We start from the raw sequence: 22,074 nt of genomic DNA, 5'->3' as shown, positions 1-22,074 counted from the left end.
CTGTGGCTGAGTGCTTGGTATTTTGCTTATGGAATGGGAAAATGCCAGCTGGGTAATCAAATACTAGGACTGAAAGACTGACAAAAATAGCCTTGAAGTGCAGAAATCAGTGTTTGTGGAAATGAATAGCCAGGCTCCCTTGGTATCAGCTGGGCTCTGCTCTGCCAGAGCAAACGCGAGGCAGCTCTCTATCTGGGTGAAGAAACCGCTCGACAAGGGCACGGGGGGGACACGGCGACTTTGCTTTATGAGCTGAACGTGAGTCACAGCGCCGGGAACAGTTTCTGCGCAGGCTCCACTGAACTAATATTCACTTCAGCACTGTTCTCTCACTCTGATCTACAGCTACTGGCAAAAGAAAAAGAGAAAGGGACTGAAAGTAAAGGAAAAAGATAAAAATACATTCTTGGCAGAGGCTGCCTGTGAGCTTGCATTTAGGATGGGCAGCACGCAGCATGCCAACTATTTCCAAGATACCTTAAGAAGTAAGCTTATAACTTTCCTTTCAGGAAGGAAAATTCCTTTTTTTTTTTTCTTTTTTTTTTTTGGTTACTGCTCTAGCGGAGGGGAGAAACCACCTCATTTCTGCCCTGTTCAGTGGTCTCTAGTTTGTGCCACTCTAGCACAGATACAACAGAGCGTAACTGGAAAACTGCCACAGAATAAACAAATATTATCATCATCATGAAAAGAATGATTGCACAGGGCATGAGCCAAAACCCAGGGAGTCATTACAAAGCTGTGCTTGTGGTGAAAATGCAATCTCCAGCTTTTTTATCAGAGTGGCATGTGTATGGCCAGCTTCAGCTACTGCTTCCCTACATCCATCCCTGATCCAAGCTCGAGGGTTACAAATGAGGTGGGGCTACACTGTAAGGGATCTCTGAAACCTCACAGCCCACTCCATCCTACTTGTGACAAATGCTGCTAGCAGGAAATCAAAACACTTCGAAATTAAAGGCTATTTTAAAGGGGTGGTTTCAGTTTCATATCCAAGAGACAAGTGACAGATTAAACGTTTGAATAACAGTAGTACCAGTAAAAAGTAGGCTATTTTCAAAGGCATCAAGGGGATGATCACCTTGACCACAAAACTTCATCCTCTCAGTGAAATCTCTGCTTGGTAAAAACGATCTGGCAAACAAGTAAACGTGATTGCTACGTGCAGTAGTGGCAGTGCCCTGATCTTCCCCCATAGTTCTCCCAAAGGCCCCTTCACAGGCAGCTGAAAATATTTCAGTGCCTGTAAAAGGCAGCATTACTGGAACTATATTTCAACAACAGCGTTCACAACCAGAGTGGAAAGACAAAGGTTTATGGATAAAGTGATTAAATACGAAAATTCCTGTCAGTTTCCTATCTGGTAAAGGAATGTGCAGCAAGGTATTAGCATAATTACTATCTGCAAGTAATACGCACATAGGGAAGAAAAACGTGATGTACAAATAGTATCACATGATGGTTACTATTAAATTACACTACAGACAGATTTTCCTCTCTGCACTGTCATTACACCTTTTGAACACACCTGGATGGGCTTAAGAATGAGGCTTACTTTCATTTTTTTAAAAAACTTCTTATGACAAAGTAAAAGATAATTCCAGTATTCTAACTCAAAACATCAAGCTATTATTAACTAAGTCAATAACTGTTGTACACTATGCCCTGTGTATATCATATAGAGTATTTGGCTTCCAGTTATGTTTTAAGCCTGTAAACTGGTCTTAGGGATTGCTTGACATCACAGTGCTTTTCAGTTTGGTCTCTCCCTCCCAGGTTATAACCTCTCTTCTGTTGGACCATATGAGTGCTCTAGCTGGAGGCCCTGGAGAGCTTCTCATTTTTCCAGCAAGCACTGATTTATGTGACAAACACACTCATCTTTCTCACAACCATAGGCATGGCTTTAACCATGGTATTATTTTTTGTAATCTTACCTCTATGTAAGATTCAAGAGCTAGATGATCCCTGCTGGTGGTAAGATTTAGGAAGAAAGCGATGAGCTTTTAAGCGTAGATTTTTAACCCAGTCAGTGGCTGTCTTTCTAGCTAAAATTGCCCAGAAGGGTGTGTTTTTCTATAGCCTCAAAAAGCTGGGATGGGCAGGACATGCAATCTGAGAGGGCTGTTTTAAATCTTTGTCTCTGAGTCTTCCTCAACCTCTGACCTCTCAGTATCTCTGCTGAGGAATTGGGAGTTCTTCTTCTAATCTGCTTTGGCAACACTCATCTGGCAGGCCCCTGGAGCAAACTTGAATTATCTTTTGGAGGTTCAGTTCATCATTTGATCTTTCTATGGTCTGGATTAGTCATTAACCTTGAATTATCCACTTTACCTACTTGCCTAAGACTCCCACATTTTCAAGGAAAAAAATTGTCTACAGCACTATGTACTTAAACCCAGGGGAGATGAATGTCTGCAAATGAAGACTTGTAGCTAAGGATTTGGGAAAAAATGCTATGAAGATAAAATGGGCCCAGGCTGAAGGATGGGGTGGAAGAGTGCAATTAAAAGACATGAAGTCACTTTGCAGAGATTTGTAGCCTCTTATAACATAAAGCTATTACATGTTCTAAGGTAAATATTGAAGCCCATTAAATTTCACCTGGTTATTTCTGTCCTGAGTGCTGCAGAAGACTGGTGCCTGCAGGTTGGTTCTGTTCCACTGGCTACACATCCAGGACATATTTGCACATGCACTCACTATCTACAGGGATTGCGCTACTTCTGTTCCCTTCCCAACACTGCGGTGAAATTAAGTTCCCTGCTTTCACAATAATAGCCTGGATGTGACCAAAGACACATTTGCAATAATGCTAATTTTTCTGGTTTTATTTAACCTGTTTTTTTTGGAACTGGCTCTTAACTACAACTAGTTAAGAGCGTGTACTATTGCTGAATAAAGTGTCAGAGGAAATTTGCTACTGAACAAGACATAGCTAGTCTGAAAAAGCATTTGTGACAAACTCATCTAAAGCAGTGTAATCTGAGGGTTCTATTTCTAATAGACTCTACTGTGTACATTTTAGTTTAACACACATCGTTGCACGACTGTACAGGTGAGGATAACTCCATGTCTAGTTAGCACTGCTTGTCTTCAGCAACAGTTTGTGATGCAAAATCATGCCAAAGTTGCTCTTAGTTTTCTAAGGCACCTGGGTGAAACTGGCTCTGCTGATGTGAGGCAAAACTCAGACCAACTTGCAGCGGGGCCAGGATTTCACATTGGATAATTTTAGAGAGGAGACTTGGAAAAAAATTTCTGAGAATCAGTCACGTGGAATTGACAGCTATTTTTTGCTTACAGCTATCGAACGAAGTTCATGCTTAAATATGTAGAAGCAAGAAAACACTGTTTACAAATGGATTCATGATTTCCATGAAATGCACACACTCTGATGTTGTATCTCTCCCTATACACTTTTGAAACTCTCCACCATATCTCTGCTATACTGGGTTCAAAATAATAGGGTGAATCTTGACTTTTGGGAACAGGTTGTGCCACACCCAGCCACTAGAAGGTTTTTTTTTTTTGAAAAAAAAGTACAAGGAATCTAGTAGAATAATACAGCTGCTGATGTCGAAAGTAGGACTCCAAGACTAACATTCCTGTCTGATTGCCTTTATAAACAGTGCTCAGTAATTTTCCAGTACAGTAGTCATTCTGCTAACAGACTTGCCAACTTTCACTCACACAGGTTTCTTTTTTTCTTCAATGATTATCATTTTGACAGCTTTCTTTTTTTTTAATTTCCCACACCAGTTACAAGATCAGTCATAGGACAACGTTTTATAATTTACATGCCCCTCGGGAAGATTTTTTTAAATGGAAGACATTGTATTCTCCCTCCTCCCTCCCCCAAATCAAGCAGCTCACTCAAGTTTCGGAGGACTCAGTGTGGTGTTGGTGTGAGTAGGTGTCCTTCTTGCTGGCAGCTGCCTCGCTACACTAAGGCACAGGATATCAGCACTCTCAGAGCCCTTTTGCAGCAAGTTACGCCTACCTTGATCCATGGCTGGTGTATCTTTGATGGGGCAACTGGTGTCCAGCTCCATTCCCTGCCTTTCAAGGCAGGCAGAGCCTTTTCCTCAGCTCACACCACAGGATGTGAACAGTGTGAAGAGCATTACAGCAGGCAGCAGCAGGAGTGAATTTCACAATTAAATATTTTGCTAGATTATCCTACTAATCCTTCTTTGTGCGTAAAGACTGTGCTTGGCCTGAAGAGCCTCAAATCAAAGAAGCACAGATCATTTAACATTTTAAAACAAGGAAACGTTCAACCATAAGGTTGTCAAGTCAAACATTATAATGGGAAAAACTGTGATGTAAGCAGCCTGGGAGTTTACACCAAAGCTAAGAAACCTGTCTCATGACTCCATGTGAAAACTAATGCCAAATTAACTTCTGCTCTAGCAAGTCATCTTGAATTATTTGATGTAAATGCATTTAGCAGTAGCCAGTAAGCCCTCCTAATTCTACAGGCTGTCTGGTCCCAAGCCTTCTCGTACTTCTCTTACAGAATTGCTTCACTGAGTTGAGTTGCCAGATGTGCTTGAAAATATCTTTCTGTCTTTCAGTTGCTAATTAACTACTCATTGACTGCTGCTGTACTTGATGAACTGCCTACAACCTGGAATGCATGTGATTTTGTCTCCTTCTAGTGGATGGCGATAACCAGATGTGCCCACAACAGGGCATCAGCTGCCCACTCCCAAAGGTGTCCAGAAGACTCCCAGGCTTTCTGGTCTACAGCATTTGGCTTCTACTCCTGCAAGACCAGACGGAGACCTGCTGCACCAGCCACCTCTGGCAGCCCAGGACGGTTTCCCTGAAGAGCAGCCACCAGAGCGCAGCATTGCCCGCTCACTCAGCCGCCTGCAGCCACCGCGTCTCGCACAGTGTCCAGCACAGTCCTGGCAAATTCATTAAGCTCATACTGATTCTAGAGATCCCAACTCCAGTTTTGGGAAGAACTTCAAAATGAGCTCTTACGTGGTGCCTCCTTGGATCGGAGGGTGCTAACATTACTATTTATGCCAGATTTCCAGGCTAAAATGATTTGAAACCCTCCCCATGGCTGTTCCTTCTTTTCTTTTTTTCATGTAACTGAATTCAAAACACACCAAAGGATATGTTTCTTAGCACAAGACACAGATACAGTTTTGAACTTGTTGCCATTGAACCTTACGGATGATAAACATTTGTACGGGTTCCAAAAGAGTCTGACTGCATTAATGAAAGAACATACCCATTTGGAACCATTAAATGTCCAGCTCAGTCCCTTCAGTTAACAGACACTCCCAATACGTCCCTCCAGTTTCGTATAATTTCCATGCAGCCCTGTAAGTAATTTGCTAACATTCTCAAGGAGTTTTCCATCATACTGCTCCACCCCGAATTCTACTATTTGCAAGATTCTCACCTCGCAAAATACATTCAAAACTGTTCTGCTCTCTATCTACCTGTGATGATAACACAAATAAATATGGTGCAAACAGACCAGAATCAGGGGGACTGACTGATTTCCATATTGTTGAACTGTTAAACAGGGCACTGTCAGGTACGTGGTGGAGTCTGAAGGGAGGTGGACTCTCAGACAGCAAGGGTCATGCAGATAAGCACCATGAGCTTAAATCAGACCAGAAATCAAAGCAATGGGCACTACCAACCATGGACATTGAGGCACCACGATTTGAGCAGTCACTAGCCTTTCGGGCAGGTCGGTGAGGTAGGTGCTGAGCCAGCTGAGGCCTTGGCTGACTCCTAGAACTGGCTTCATTTTTTTCCCCAGTGGGCATCACTGCGGCGTGTGAGCCCTTGGAGAGCACGGTGTTGGTTTTCAGTGACCAAATGGAGAAGTGTTAAGGGGAATAGAAAAAAGAAAGAAAGAAGCAATCCATGTAACCACAGACCTGACCTCAGCAGCATGCCATTTTTTAGAGCGGATTTGGAAGGAAACAATAATCAAGGACATAGTGGTAAATGGACGCTACATAGGTTTCCTCCAGGCAAAACTCACTGGCGATATTTCTTTGATTAAAATAACTGCTTTTCCAGACAAAGGAAATGTGGTAGATTTAATCTATTTGGTTATCAGTACAGGACTCCTTTTGCTGCACTGGAAATGCTTACATAAGTTGGAGAAACTGGTCATACGTTAGGAAACATGGATATCAATGTGCAAATCGTATGGTAGATGAGAGCTGTAAAGGAATATCAGGTATGAAAGGAATTTAGATTAGTTACCAGTGGACTTTCTGAAAGATCTGTCTTGCATTTGATCTAATTTAGTATGTTCATTAATGACCTTGGCACAAAAAGAAGGAAACTGCTGAAAAATTGGGGAAAATGCTGACAATACAAAGTCTAGAAGCATTGTCAACGCAACAGAGGATTAGGATGTCATACAGGAAGAACTGAATAACCTTGAGTACTGCAATAACAGAGATAGGATGAAAATTAATAGCATACAGTGCAAGGTTGTGTGCTTAGGGACTAATAACAAGCATTTCTGTGTCAAAGTAGGATTCATACGTTGAAACAAATGAGAAAGAAAACATCTAGAATGCCTGTAAGCCACAAATCAGATGCAGTCATGAAAAAAGCAAAGCATGTATCAGAAGAGTTACAGCCAATGAAGACAGGAGAGTATGGATGTAACTAGGTAAGTGATAGATTGGACCGTGACTGGGATTCTCCACATAATCCTGGTCACCTGTGCACTCAAATTATGAATTTAAATAATATCAAATAGAGCACCAGTAGGGAAGATGACCAAGGTGACCAAGGTAATGAAGAACAGATGCACAGTCTCTGATCCAATAAGAAGTTAAGGAAAAGTAATAGATTTAACACAGCAAAATGATGGAAGGAGAAGATACGCTGGTTTGCTGTATCATATGGCACTTGGCCCAAGGCAAAGAGCTAGGGAGGGAAAATACTGGATAAGCAAAGGACGAGAGCTGATGCAAGAACAAATGGCTGAAACATGACAATGAACAATTAAGGCTGGAAATCATAGAATCATAGAATGGTTAGGGCTGGAAGGGACCGTCAAAGGTCATCTAGTCCAACCCCCCTGCAAGGAACAGGGATCTTGAAGATCTTGACCTACATGAGCAAAAAGGTCGCGGAGGAGCCTTCCAGTGAGGGAAGGAGGAGACTGTGGAGCAAAATCAGAAAGGAGTCTATGACATGCTGCTGGTAGTAGCAGAAAACTAACCCTTGGGCTCAGGAGATATTTTCAAGTTCTAAACAGTGAAAATAATGGCTCAGGTCTCCTGTGGTTTTCTGCAGACGATAGCAGGGATTTCTGGCTTTTTTGCTGCTGTTAAGCATCGATCTAGGAACACCACATATTCGGCAGGTCCCTGAGAGAACTCAAGCTCTATTAAAATCTATTACAGCAAAGAGGAGGAAAATTAACAGTGTTTGCATACAGGCCATTACAAGTCTAACAGTTGGGAAATTTCATGTGTTTTTGGTTCTTTTCCTGCATTAGAGGGGAGCAGTTTCATATTCATAGACCCAACCATGCATGTTGAAGTGTGTGGCCACTGGCCGACCCATGTTTTCAGTAATAACAGCTGATGTGATCTGTGATTTCTGAGTCTTGTGCCAACATGAGTGCTGGGTTTGCCTATATATTTGGGTTGGTGTTCAGTGTGCTGGAAACAACTCATACGCACCGCATGCAAGAATCCAGATTCCATCTGGTTACAGCAGGGTTTTGTAAAAAATATCTAAAGAGCTAGGCAAAGGATTAGAATAAAGAGGTGCTAATAGGGTGCAGTTGGGACAGGAAAGGAAGCTGTAAAGAATTTAATGGAAAAAGAGGGTCAAGGAACATAAAAAATAAAATAGGAAGAAAAAGAGGCATTTTTTTAAAAGGTGAAAGAGTAACAATAATAAAGAATGAAAGATTCTTTTATTTTTGCCAGTTTCAACAAAACCCTTAAGAAAATTCTCTTCTCTGACGTTTAATTTTAAAACATGTCAGTGTATCCAATCCTTTTTTCAATCCCGCTTCGTATTTTTCAGATGCTGGGTTGCAGTTGCAGAGCTCTAATCTTCTCCTTGGCCTCATGAAACTACTGTCCCCTGCCCCACGTTATTTGGCTCTCCCAAGAGGTGGCTGAAGTTCAAAGGGATATATAATTTGCAAAGCACTTTGGGATCGTGCTGGAAGAAAGACACTGTTATTAATATCATACCTTTTTTTTCCTCCAGATCACTTTATATATATAAAGTGGGTTATTTTTTTTATTATTTTTATTACAGTCTCAACAGCAATAGCCTCCTCCTCTTCCTCCATTTATACAACATGATCTCACCCCATCCCAAAGAGTATGCAATCCAGATTACACATGGATTCAGAGTGGAAGCAAAGGGACAGTGTGGGACAGTGAATTAAAGCCACACAGCACGTGCAAAAGAGAAATAGAGACTGAGTGTCCTATGACCCAGTCCTGTGCTGGCCCTAAGACTCTTCCCTAGGGATAAATTCTCTATACAGTGATTCTTGGAAATTTTGAGTAAAAGTGTAAATGTAGATCAAAGCACACAAAACAGAGCAGGTTTACTACAGAAAGGAAAGCATTGTTCCTTCTTCTACACTCAGGTAAATGGCTTAGGTCTGAGTAGGAACGGGAAAGGACCTTATTGTAACAAGATGCTACAATAATTTTACTTGAAACCCTAAAACAAATTCAGGGCTCATAAAAAAAGCATTGACATGGTGAAAGAGAATGGTTTCCTTAAGATGTTCTTGGTCAGAGAATATGCTAAGCATGCATTTCTAATATCTGGGTGGGCAAACGCAAGTGGAAATTTAAATTCTACAGAGGCACAGAGAATGTGCTTCTGAAAATGTTTCCAGTCAAAAGCATGTTAAGTGTGAAAGTGTGGTCTACACGGAGGGAGTGAGGGAGTGTGGTCTATCAGATCATCAGCACGGATTTTGTGGCCTTTCCGGGTACTAAGCATGTTTGGTGTTTCCTGTCATTGCTCTGACAAAAAATGGACCGATGAGAGTATCACTGTGCCAGTGCTAACTGCTCCTGGGGACAACTGCACCAAATTACGGCTATAAATTGCCTGCTATCTCCATACAGAAGAAGAGATACCTTGGAATAACATTAAGGACTGGACCTGAATCCATAAAAGAAAACAATCTGGACATAGGAACAGAGTACTCTTTTCTCAGGAGGTTTTGTGTGATTTAACCTAACCCACTGTCACTGCCCTGGACAGGCAGCAATGTCATGATGGAAGTATGCAACGAAAAGGAGACTTCACCAAGGGCTCAGGGTCATGTTTCCCACTGAGAAACAGCACTGTGGGTCTTATGGCTCTAGAAGACCTGATGACCAGGACCTCCCTTTGTTACTCTCAGCTAGCAGAGGCAGAAGCTGCCCACTTCTTCCAGAGCTCTGTAAGCTGCTCTTCTCCACCTCTGCCACCTGGAACTCCTGCATATACCTGCCTGGGCTCACTCCAGTCTCCTCCCAATGGCTTCACCAAAGATTTGCACAAAATATTTCATGCCAGGGCAGAAAAACAAGCAGATGCTTCAGATGCACTGAATTTAGCAAACTTCCTCATGGAAATGACAGTCGTTTCCTTGAAGTCATTGGGAGTTTGGCTCTCCTACACACCTAGTAGCACATGGGGTATCTCCTTATAACTTTCCATACCACTGAAAGCAGTATGGCCACAATATTGTACAGCAGCAATAACAGGCAGCACAGACAAAACCTGAAACAGCCTGGCCTTATTGATGGATTTCCTGACACTGGATTTCCCTGCTTCAGGGCACTTTAATCAGAGAGCAGGTCTAATTAGAAGGAAGTGGTCTGTTTCTCATTTTCCCTATTGTTTCTGCCAGCAGGATTAGCTTTGTGGGTACGTTTCCCTGGCTTGTCTGATTATACAAGATGCAACAGCTAGCAGGTTGTTTTGAATATGCTTTTTTAGATATTGTTGAGCTTTACTCTAAACTGATTTTAACTACTATGAAAAGTGGAGCATCTACACTACTCCACAATGCTAAACATTAATGCAAAGCAAAAGTGAACTTTTTCATTAGCAAACAAACTGAACAAATTAATTTGCCTTCCTTTGGACAGAAACATCTTTTTTTTATATATAATGAAGATAAAAAGTAATTCAGCTAAAAGTGCCTGCCAAATTAAAAACAAAGCTTTTTATTATTTTTAGAACTTTTTACTATTAGATCCTAATTACTCCTTCTGATGCAGAAAAGCACCCTTACTGAGGAAAGCATCTAAAATATTGTTTCATCATAATTTCTTGACTCCAGCAAGATTCAGGTATGTTTCCAAATACTAGACACTGCACAAACTTCACATGAAGAGGAGACACTCCTTGCCTGGAGACTCCCAGTCTGAACTATGCTAATACAGATCAGGCCCACAACACAGCAGGTCAGCTATAGTAGCTTAAAGGCTGAGAGTTGTTTGCGAGGTTTTTTGTAGCACTGTTTTGACAATTAATTAGACCCTACTGTGTGCTCATTCAAAAAAATAAAAAGGTTAGATATGCAGTCACTGTGCTTTTGTCTAGATTTATACTGCAAGTTGCTCTGTCACCCAGGAGGCAGCCAAGGGGAAAAGAAAACCAGCCTCAAACAATGCAAGAAGGCAGCTTGCATGGAATCTGGCCTTACTGGCCACAAATTAAAAGGACTCTGAGGTAAAGAAAACCTGACTGCTCAACAAAATGAAATGAATGTTACAGCTGGTTACTATGGCTAACAATGTGTCACAATACTTTTAGACATTTTCACCATGTTTACCAGATGGAGGCTATGGAAATGGGCGATTTGTGAAGGAAAAGGATACTGGGGTTTATGATTTTTTAACTCCTTACCGTGACTGGCAGGGGTGTGTGTTACATTTCCTGACCTGGGGCTCAGGGCGATTCACTCGTTGGCAGTCGCTGTCGTTCACCAGTGTCATGGTCTTGTTAATAATTCGAGTACAGGACACAATGGTTTTCCGTTCACCTACAAGTCAAATAAAAAACAACTCTGAAAAAAGAAACCAGTGGCTAAGAACAAAACCATGTCAACTTGTTATCCAAAAATCAAAAGCTAGGAGCTCCCTACTACTTCTACAAGATGTAATCCACACAGACCTCCCATCTCTGCAAGCAATCTTATTTCCTACTTCTGTCTTACCTTTGTACTGTTGTTGGCTTTTTTTTTTTTTTTTTTTCCCAAAAAGCTATAAATCTTTCCCCAATAATAGTGAAATTGACTGCTTCACAGGAACAACATGTTGGGCTTTCTCCTTCTAGTGTTTAAGGTGGAAACAATCTTGAAAACAATTTGCTTTCATTTCTGGTTCCTCCTCCATGTGTAGCTGTGCCCTGTAATCACCTAGGACAGATGCTCCAGCTATGTAAGCTGAAGCCACCCAACCATCCACCCCTCAGGGACTGATAATGACAGGATAGCTGCCTCTTGCTGCTGCCCAATTCAGGAAGAGTCAGGCTGAACAGGAGTGACCGGGGTTCAAGAGTGATAAACCAGGCTTGTTCATATTTCACAAAGAGGTGAAATTAAGCCACCAAAATAAATTATTTCTCTTCTTCTGGCCCTCCAGATACACTACTTCAAAAGCCCTGCCAGTAGGAGGTATCTCAGGAGTAGTCAGCATTTCTCACATAAACTGCCTGTGCATCAGGAGTTTCAGCGCAGCAGCGTGGCACTCAGGGTTCAGTCTTCTACTGTGTGACATCGGGAAAGCTGTGCCACAAGGCGGCATAACAATGACCAGATGTGACAAGGAAAATGCAAGGAAAATCCCTGCACCATGTGACTTTGCCTTGCTGCTAATTATTTTGGTTTCTTGGATCCTCTTCTTAACCCTGAGTCTGCATCAAATTGAGTTTATTCATGATCTCAGCAGATAATAAAAAATAACTCAAATTCTATTAATAAAAAAAAATTGTAAAAGTCTGTGTCAAAAGGGAAAACGCCATTCCCAGCTTGGATAAGTAGTAAAAGTATCTGACAAAAGATATGAGACCAGTTGCCATCCAAGCTACTGCTGGTGGGAGCCATGTTGCCAGGTACTGATTTGATTCAAATGTGGCAGGCTTGCAACACAAAACAAAAGAGCCAGAAACAAATTTCCTACTCATTCATGTGAGAGTTTAATAGCTCTAAGAAATTATTGTTTTAAAACATGAGTAAAAGTAAGCGTCCATTTTAAAATGAGTTCTATTTATAGGAAAAAAAATCCATTATTTCAGTACGCTGAGGGCAGTGAGCCTTCAAATGTGAAGATGACCACTCTTTCTTTGTGTCGTATAACATGATAAATAATTAGGTCTCCTGGTGAAGAAAGACTGGCCAGAATGCATGGAAATGATTCATTTTCCTCAGGGAAAAACCTACTTCTCCCAGCACTGAAAATTCAATGGACAGTGGCTGACAAACTGGTCTCTGGTTTCACAGGCATCAATTCCCCCCAGGCTTTCAGCAGATCTGTCTCAGCACATCCCAGGGATCATCTGAAAAGTGAGATCTGCAACGTGCTCATGCACTCCCAGAAAGTCCACCCCACATTAAGAGTGTCTGATGCAATCTGCAGGAGTTTGTCACAGCAGCACTGCCCCCGTTTCATCCCCGGGGAAGGAAGTGTCTTTCAGTGAACATGCCTGAACATCTGTGAAAACTGCGCTCCAAGAATGTGACGGAGGTTTGAGATATGGGGCTGCACACGGTGCCTTGAGCCATCCGTGGAGCACTAATCCAGGTGCAGCTCCAGCCTACGGTAACGAGCCGACAAAGCAGTGTCCCTGCCAAAATGCTGGGTGAAAATTAACTGTGGGGATGTAGATGATAGCTGGGAGAGCTGGTGAGAACGAGCTCTCATTTGAGTTCATTATGGCGACATCCATTCCCATGGCCAGTTTCCTTCATGCTTTGGCAACACTGTCTTCTGCAGGCACCTCTCTAACGGCTGATGTCTGTAAACACCGTACAGCAAATCCCACCAAGCTTCCAAATGGCCTTACCTCCTCCACACTGCACACTGCACCCTTCCCATCCGCTGTGTGTCCAGATGTACAAAGAATCCTGTTGCTTTTCTGGCTCGCTTCTGTTTTCAGCAGTGTAGTTTACAGGAATGGTGTATTCATAATGAATTCCATAATTCTGGTCATGAAATAACAGCACCTGGTTCAGCAGGAAAAGAAAGGCTGTTACAACACACTGCGTACTGGGAAAGCCAACAGACGGCAGAGACAGTAATGCTGGAAACGCTGTCTCGGGCCAATATTTCTAAAATTTAAGTACGTTGTGAAAGGCAACAAAATCTTTATCTAGAAACTTGAAATTACAGTGGCATTGGTGAAAGAGGGCATCTGCGGGAGCAATAACTGCTTATGATTTGTGAATATTTAAACCAGTCATGTTGCTGTCTAAACCTGGAATTCGGTGCGTAACTTTGTTTAAGCCTCAAATGTGATGAGCAGGCAACAGGCTATCTAAAGAGAAATAGTAAGACAACAGGAAGCATTAAATTAGCAGTTTCCATATAGTAACTACTTTAATGATCACCTAGAGTTAAAAAGTCACTCATCATACCTGTCCTACCCTTGTTTTTCAGAAAGCAAGTTGTCTGCAAACCTCATGCAGAGACTCAGGCTTATGGTTGAGGACCCTTGTAGAGATCGGGGAAGTTGTGACTTAACACCATACTCTTCATGGATCATGGTCCTGGGCAGCCTGCTTCACACTCTCCTGCCTGAGCTGAGGGTTTGGACAAGACAACCTCCAGAAGTCTCTTTCAGTTTCAACCATTCTGTGATTCTGTGTGCTGCAGCATTTACTGTTGCATTGAGTTGGGCTGCAGCAGCCCTTAGTTTGCAGGCAGAAATGTTTATTCTGCCTTCAAATGTTTATTCCTCATCTAGAGGAACAAGGTGATCCTCAAAGCAAAAACAACTAACACAAGAAAAAGTCACATGTCTCCTGGAAAATGTGGAACTCAAAGTGAGCATGACCATTCCTGCTGACAAGCTGCAGGAGCAGGATTTTATTGTCTCAGAAAGCTGAGGATGACAAGGAAGAGCCGTATCGCACAGCTGCTGGCAACACAGATATTTTCATACCCGGCATATTGCTAGAGGAAGGTGAACTCTGCTTTCAACAGTGGGCTGATTATTTCCCATGAAGTCACATGTGACGTCTCTAGTGTTATTACTCCAAAATTCCCCAATTATTAACAAAGACAGAGGAACAGAGAAAAAGGCTTATTTTTTCACCACAAGCAGATGACAGTTCTGATCCTGTTTTGATTTATGTATTGGGCTTCATTTGGCTCTCATGTTCACTGGCTTGAGTCAGAAATGACTAGAAGATGCCCAATGGAGTATGAGGTCCATGGAATCTGAGTTACCACACCATTAACAAATGCCATAGAAGTACTACTGTAATGCTGATGGTGTGGCTTTAGCCTTCTTATCCCATAATCTCAGCAGCATTAGACAGGTGAATTCTGCTGGCTCTTCTCACCTACTGAAACAGGAGCAGTACCTTATCAAATAAGATATTTTAAGTAGGGCTATCATAAGTGAAGCAAGCAGTTGCCCGATTGAAAAAAAAAAACAAATTTGCAAATGCTATTTTCTCCCAACAATAATTGTTTCCTGTCAGATTTGCAGAAATCACTCCTACTTAACCAATAATCTCACTAAAGCAGTTATAAGCTCATTTAGCCAAAAAAATAACTGTATGCTGAAAGAAGGGGTCCGGATCGTCGCCACTGACATCCTGGAGGTCTGTGCAGTGAATACTGTAGGACTACACAAACTCAGCACCCATGTGTTGCTCTGCACAGTGCATAATCCTGGGCAGAAAAGCATCTTCCAGAAGACATGGGGAAAAAAGATGGGATTTTGCTTCAGCTACAGAGGGAGCCTTACTACCAGAACTGAATACCGAGGTTGAAACTAGCCAGCCATCATTACAGTTTCAAAGATGAATGTTTTTTTTTTAAAAAAAACCCCACAATTTGAAGTACCAGGCAGTCAGAGGCAGAGAACTCAAGTTCTGCTCTGGCTTTCTTTAAGTGCATGAGATACAAGCAGCTTGTTCTACACAATTGATCGATCAGTCTTGTCTAAAGCATCTCTATGCTCTGGGAGTGTTTGGTTGTCCTCTGTTGCCAAGAGGAGGTCTAGCACAGGCCTAGTTACACAAACATTAATTTCTCCAAGAAATATACTTACAGCAATGCATTTGGAGAAATGCCTCAAGTATTAAAAACCAACTCCTAAAAAGAAATCCTTATTATCTCAATATGGGTGCAGGACTAGTGAATCTAAAGGCCCATATGAAACCAATTTCAGGCAATTTCGTAGCCATATATAATTGGGGTGTGTGTGTATGTGTGTATAATTGGTTTCAAATGCAGGTCACAATGGACTGACTGAAGCTTCTGGCTCTTTGTCAGTCCAGTGTATTCTACCACTGTTTGAACAACAGTTTTCTATTTAGAGCTAACTGGTAACCATCCTGCCTTTCTTGCGTTGAAAGAATGAAACCCACTACCCTTTATCAAGGAAAAGATTAATATCTGATTCAAAGAAAAGTCTTCACGTGTGCTTTGTTTACAACTGGCAGTGATTTCAAGCCACATGTTGTTTTTTTTTAATGGTCTGGTAACTTTTACTTTCCTCCTTTTTAATCATTTCTAGGGGGAAGGTGAAGAAGGAAAATTTCCTCTGCTCATATGTGCTGAAAATGCCAGTCTATATGTGAAAAGGATACTCATGGAGAACCTCATAATCACTGGTTTCCTATGCTAGTTGTTTATTCCTAATGAAGGGGAAATGAATATTTCTTTAAAAACAAAGCTCTACTGACGCTGAAGTTCACAAACTCTGGTACCAGGTTTTACTGCATACACCTCAACAAAGTAACACCCTGGAAACCTGCAAGAGCTGGCAAAGGAACCCTGCACAGCATCTTCACAAACAGTACCTGCGCAACTCCTTTTTCTTACGTGAGGTTAGGAAGACCTTGGCAGTACGAGATACTTTGTCAGTCCTGGTTTCAGGAGGGAAGACTTGGGTTAAGGCCAAAGTCAAGCAGAAGCTGACTTTTCTGATGATGCAGATGGCTCCTGTATACACTTCCCATCTGTGGGCAGACCTTGAATTATATGGCTGAGTTAGGAGGGTGCCAGCGTGCCCAAACCTGCACCACTGGCTATATCAGTAGTAACCTCTTTGAATTCAGCTTTACACTGGTCTGTATGTGAACCTAGTAAACTCACTCATCTGTCTGATAAAACAAAGACAAGACACCTCATGTTCCTGTGCAACATATTTTGACACAGAGAAAGTACTGACAAAGTGGAGTATTACTATTATTTTTTTCGTGTGTGTGAAAAGTTCAAGCAACTTTTGAGCCTTTCAAAGTGGACCATGAAATGTTGCACAGTGAATACCAGCAAGTCAAAAAATTCAGGTGAGGAAAGGGAGAGACTTCTGATTTTTAGCAGTGCTTACAAAGAGCCTTCAGTGAACAAACATGGCAAAAAGTCACAAGGAAAAGAAACAGTACACAGAAAAATATCTTTGGATAAAAAAGTTACAGGAAACTGCATACATTAAAATACTCTACGTATGCAAACCTTGCTATAGAAACTGTAAAGCTTTCTGCAGACTTTCAAATAGTAACACACATAGGAGACAGGCATTATTACAGCTAGAAACATCAAGGTTAGCAACCACCAACATTAAGGGACCGGCCCATGAGTCAGCCCATCAGCCATTAGCGACAGGGCTGGCACTACAATCCTGTTCTTCTCACCCCTGTGGACTTCTCACTCGTGTTCTCATACAGCAGTCATATGACTGTTTATAAAATGACATGCTTGGTTAACCAGGGGACTATGTTGAACATTAGGAAAAACTTTCAAGAACATCTTAAATGACATAAAATTAAAAAAACAATATAAAGAAAACAACGGAACATTTCTGTGTGCAACTAAGTTGCTACAAAAGGTCAAATTCAAATGTATCATCTGTACATCCCAAATTTTCATCTTTTCTCTTGGAACAACGGTGTATTTAAATACAAAATATGTCCTGGTATCAGCCGAGAAGATATTTCAGCAAATATCTTTTCCTGTGTGTGAGCAGAAATGTCCACGAAACAAAGCAGGCCCCTGGAAACCTACATCCTCTAGAATGGACCTGTCACATTGTCTGCAGTGCATTATAGGAGTATCCTGTTCTGGACAAGAGTCTGCTGGGACCCTGCATGTTCTCCCAGAATAGAGCATCATTTATTTTTAAATAGGGAGCTGGGATTCTCCAGCCTTTGCAATGCTGGACAAGAATGCAAAGAGAGGCGCTACAGCATACCTTTAAAAAACTCTGGTGAGGAAGCAAACAATGAAAATTTAACTTTCAGCTAGGATATAAACCCTCTATGTTGCACGACTTAAGAAACACAAACAAAGGATATAAAGTTACCATCAAGTGCAGTGGTATTTTAGTTGGTCCTTTGGCAGAGATTTTCTCCCACAGACCCCTTCGCACGTACCGGACAGTAGTGCCTGCGATCTGAAACTCACCAGGAAGCTCAATTTTCCAGTCGCTGTTAATGGATCTCTTACTGGAATCTTTTAAAGCTGGAACAAATCAAACACCATAGAAAAAATGTAAGTGAATTTGTAATTACAGTACAGACTATTGAGCTTCTGTTTCAACCCACCTGAAGCACAAGATGCAGTAGCCTTGTAACGAATATGAGTTTAAAAGAAGAAAAAAAGAAGTATAATTTTAGCTGGCATCATAATGTTTCTAACTTGGGTATATTCTGTATTTCAGTTGATTAAGGCATTTCTAATTATATTAACAATGTCATTAAGTAACAATAAAGTTATATAAACTAGTCTTGCTAATAATTTTAAGTAGTAAAACCTTATGTTCTGCTTTCTGAACAAGCAACGTTCTCTAGTTGCAAAATTTCGAGGCATTTTCTGTGCCATTCCACTGCCAGAAAATTTAAAGGGAAGAAAGAGTGTGCTGAAGGAGTTACAAAGGAAATAAAAGGAAGGAAAGACAACTACCTGCTGTCCTTGAAAAAAACCCTCTAATTTAGGACTAAATGGTAGAACTTTTCCACAGTCTGACCTGTTTCAGGAGCTTGTCCAAAACCCACGTATACTCATGGCATATTGTTGAATTCAGTTACAAATACAGCTCTGCTTTTGCAAAGGAAGGCGTGCACAACTGAAATGTTTTTCTTTGATTTTCAGTGAAGAGAGATTTAATTTGGATTTAAAAGTAATACTGAAATACTACAGCATTGTGCTAACAAGCAAGCACCACAAAGTAGAAGTGACTGACTAGGAAAGTGCAAAACTTACTAGACCATTTTCCTCATCCCAGCTGAGTAGTGTAGATTGTAAACAGAGAGCATAATTAAAGAACAATCAGTTAGAGCCATAATTCTTCCTGGAATAATCTAAATATTGTTTGTCAAAGGTTGGCAGGAAACACGTAGGCTTGTATGTAAAATGAAGATGTCTGGAATATCTGGTATATCAGAAATTAACATTTAGATCACTTCAAGGATTATTCTCAAATCTAACAATTTAGATTTTAATCTTTGAAAAACAGATGGTACCATAAATTTGGACATTACACCAAACTGGCAGACACGATGTAAGCATCTAACACCTCGGAGTGGCCGCTTGAGTATGACCTGCAGATACTTCTGGTGAAACACTTCCATACTTGCAGTGCTATACTCTTACAGCTATTAAAACTGGTACTTGAGGTGAAACAGTATGGGAGCACCAGTGGCTGTAAGCTGAAGTCTCGTTTGCAAGGCAAGCTCTGTATATTTGTACACAGATAGTCCATCCTGAGACTGACTAAAGCCTGGCAGCAGTTGGGTTCAAAGAGTCTCCTTCGGATGGCATATAAGGAAACCTATTCTGATCTTCAAGCATTAACATAAAATTCATAGATCGTTTACCTCTAAACTCTCCTTCCAAATGTAACAAGACAGCTGTGCATTTTTCTTATAGTTTCCAAGCAGAACCAGCTTTTGAAACTGTATGTTCCTAAACTTTCCTTGAGAAAAAGATCAATCAAATCTCTGTGTTGATACACTCGTGGAGATTTCCAAGTATAAAATAAAACTTCCTGAGTTTGTGTATGCCCCACAATGCAAACATTGAACAAGTCAACATTTAGCTGTCACAGTTATAAAGAAAATTCAAGTTAAGAAGCAGAGACTCGTCAGTGGACAGAATGTGAACTTGGCAGATCAGCTTAATACTCTCTTGTAGCAGGTGAAACACGATCTACCCTTGAGTTTGACGGAAATCAGGCCACAAATAAAAAAAGTCAGCAGGCAAGGAACAGCCTGCCACAGCCACCCTCCTTTCAGACTCCATGAGCTGGACACACATGCATAAGGTCAGATACTGTAGGATCACATCCATCATGTCCAGAAGTGTCTCTATGCATCATAAGGACAATGAAGAAAGCTCTACTTTAGAAGGAAGCCCTGTAAGATGAATACTGAGAACTAAAGATACTTGGAGTAACATGTCCTTTCTTCCAGCATAACCTACTGCATCAGCATCACTAATATCCTTCAAACACTGAAAGACAACTCCAGCCTTTAGGACATCACATTACTGTTGACTCATCAGTGCAAGCTGATTTAAAGATTCATGTGTCTTCTACATTAGAATGAAAGTAGAGTTGTTCAGATGTCTGTGTGATGCGTTGGGGGAAGAGAAAATTGGCAGACTCTGTTTTAACAGAGAGAAAGTCCCAGGCCCCTTTGTGGAAATCCACACACCATGATCAAATTTGCCCTGACATCAGACAGACACAATAGCCCATGTGTTACTGGGCTTCTTAGTTCAAGGTTAACTGTGTCTTTTGGCTAAGCCTTTAACAAGATGTATTCTTAAACTCCAGCATTTCATGCCTATTTTATTCTCTTCTAGTAAAAAACACAACCTTGGCTTTCACTCACCTGAGTGTGTTGCAAGAAGGTAAGAGGAGCTGATTTAAAGCCTTGTCAAGTCAATAGGAAAATCTTCCATTGTCATCTCTTTGGATCGAGTCCCCATTGCCAGCAAACCCTTCCAGGTGTGCTTTGGCTATATACAATTGTCTAATATGCACATGAGACCAGTGGTGGTGGAACTGGACTGGTCAACTGCACAACACAGCTGACTTACCAGTTGGGTCTAATTTACTGTGGGAGTGTTGGTAGCGATACTGGGCTATTCTACATGGACCTTCCTTTTATTCTAGTTGGCCATGTCTAACATCTTTTATATAGCTATTACAATGAGGGTTTCCTCAAGAAATGAGAGGCCAGATCACCCCTTCCTCAGATGAGGTTTAAGAGGAAGGAAATCCCTGTTAGTTTCCTCTTTAGGGGGTTTCCTGAAAAACTGTTCTGTTTGGCTCAACAGGACAAGTGGCTGGCTCCGCAGATCCCAAGGTAAGAGGAAACACCTGAAGTGATTCCAGCATGAAGCACCATCTCACAGTGGAAATCTATTTTTAGACTATTCCACGCGCAGTGCACAGACATGTTTCCAGGCACCTGGGAACCTCTATGTTGTTAAAACGGTCCCTAGCACACTTTATAGTCCAGGTCAACTTGAATTCTCCCAAACAGATCCTAGCATGGGTCAGGATCCAGGACTATCCAGGATCCCTTCTCAATAAGCAGTATGCAGGCAATCCCCTTTTCACTGGGGGCTGAGAGCCCATACACGAGGTGCTCTATGACCGCTGGCCTCAGTGTCCTGCAATATTTCAGGGCAAATTCAATTTACCAACTGAGCATTTCTACTGTCTAACCTCTGGGGAAGTCTGGAGCAGGTGGAGGTCGCAATGTCCTTTGCGACTGTGTGTGCCTTTCTGAGGATCTGCATCCTGGGCAGTTACTGGAGAAAAGCGGAATATCCTTTTGTCCTGTTGCTCACAACCTTCCTGACAGCTCTCATGGTCCCATTAGAGGCTTCAAAATCAGGGTGAAGGGAAACTGCAGGTACGTTTTTTTGCAGGAGAAGTGAGATGTATGTGGTGGAATGTTTTTTCTGAGGAAAGTTCTCTTTGGCACATAGACTAGGGTATGATGATGTCCTGGTATTTGCATGCTACAGCAATATAACTCTCTGCGGCTTACTTCTCTTCCTGCTTTGTTCCCCAGACTACAAAGTACCTTCTGCAAACTTCAGACATAATCTCAAAGCAGGATTGCTTTCCTCTGCCAAAGCCTAGTGGCTTCCAGGCAGATCAAAGCAGCCATCACGCTGGCCTTGAGAAGCCGTGAACATGACTAATCATACTGTATGGAGATAAAACTATCTCCACGCGGCATGGCTGACTAGTAAAGATATCACGGCACATGCTCAGAACAGTGTCTAAGAGCTTGCATGACTAAAACTATGCTGTGGTTCCAGCTCATCATCAAAGGAAGAGAACTTGCTGATAAAAAACAAAACGTTTCATCTTTGTGGACCTCTTTTCTGGGAAAGGTTTGATTTTGATTGCTGCAGGCACTGCTCCCTTAGTGATTGAGGAGATGGAGAGTTTTGAAACAACTGTTTCCAAAGGTGCTCCTTGAGGATTGCAGGAATTACACTGGAGACTCAGCAGAGTGTTTGGGCCAAAGTGTTTTCACCACTGTTCATCTTCATTGCATGCAAGTGCCCCATCAGTAAGGATCAATGCTGCAGCTATTGTCTCCTAGACACAGGGCACCGCGTTTCTCCAGTGGTTTGTGTCACACACACCTGCTGCAGGCCTGGCCCTGCCTGGCCCCAGAGGTGACAGCACTAAGTTCAGTGGGGTGAAGAGGGCCTTTTGCTCTTATTGAATGCTGTGCTTTTCACCCAAGCATTGCAGAAGCACTTTGCAAGACAGCAAGTGTCTTTACTGCCATTTTAGAGAATAAGCAAAGCGCACAACAAAGGACACTTGCCCAATCTCCCTGAGAGCTCGGTGGCAGAAGCTATGGAGACCAGGATATACAGA

At 41.8% G+C, this 22,074-nt stretch overlaps 1 protein-coding gene across 3 annotated transcripts in view; it reads right to left on the bottom strand.

Annotated features, from left to right (window-relative positions):
- ADAMTS17 (ADAM metallopeptidase with thrombospondin type 1 motif 17) overlaps window positions 1-22,074 on the bottom strand; it is a 189,827-nt gene that overhangs the window by 25,012 nt on the left and 142,741 nt on the right. For all 3 annotated transcript variants that reach the window (XM_086620322.1, XM_086620323.1, XM_086620324.1), the window contains 3 exons: window positions 17,524-17,681; window positions 13,051-13,210; window positions 10,894-11,029 (listed from right to left, as the gene is read on the bottom strand). In XM_086620322.1, the coding sequence (XP_086476448.1) occupies window positions 10,894-11,029; window positions 13,051-13,210; window positions 17,524-17,681 (454 nt within the window). The remainder of the gene's footprint in view (window positions 1-10,893; window positions 11,030-13,050; window positions 13,211-17,523; window positions 17,682-22,074) is intronic.

The sequence above is a fragment of the Tauraco erythrolophus genome, chromosome 14 (assembly GCF_009769465.1).
Source record: "Tauraco erythrolophus isolate bTauEry1 chromosome 14, bTauEry1.pri, whole genome shotgun sequence".
Classification (NCBI taxonomy): domain Eukaryota; kingdom Metazoa; phylum Chordata; class Aves; order Musophagiformes; family Musophagidae; genus Tauraco; species Tauraco erythrolophus.
This window is presented reverse-complemented; position numbering and strand designations above follow the sequence as displayed.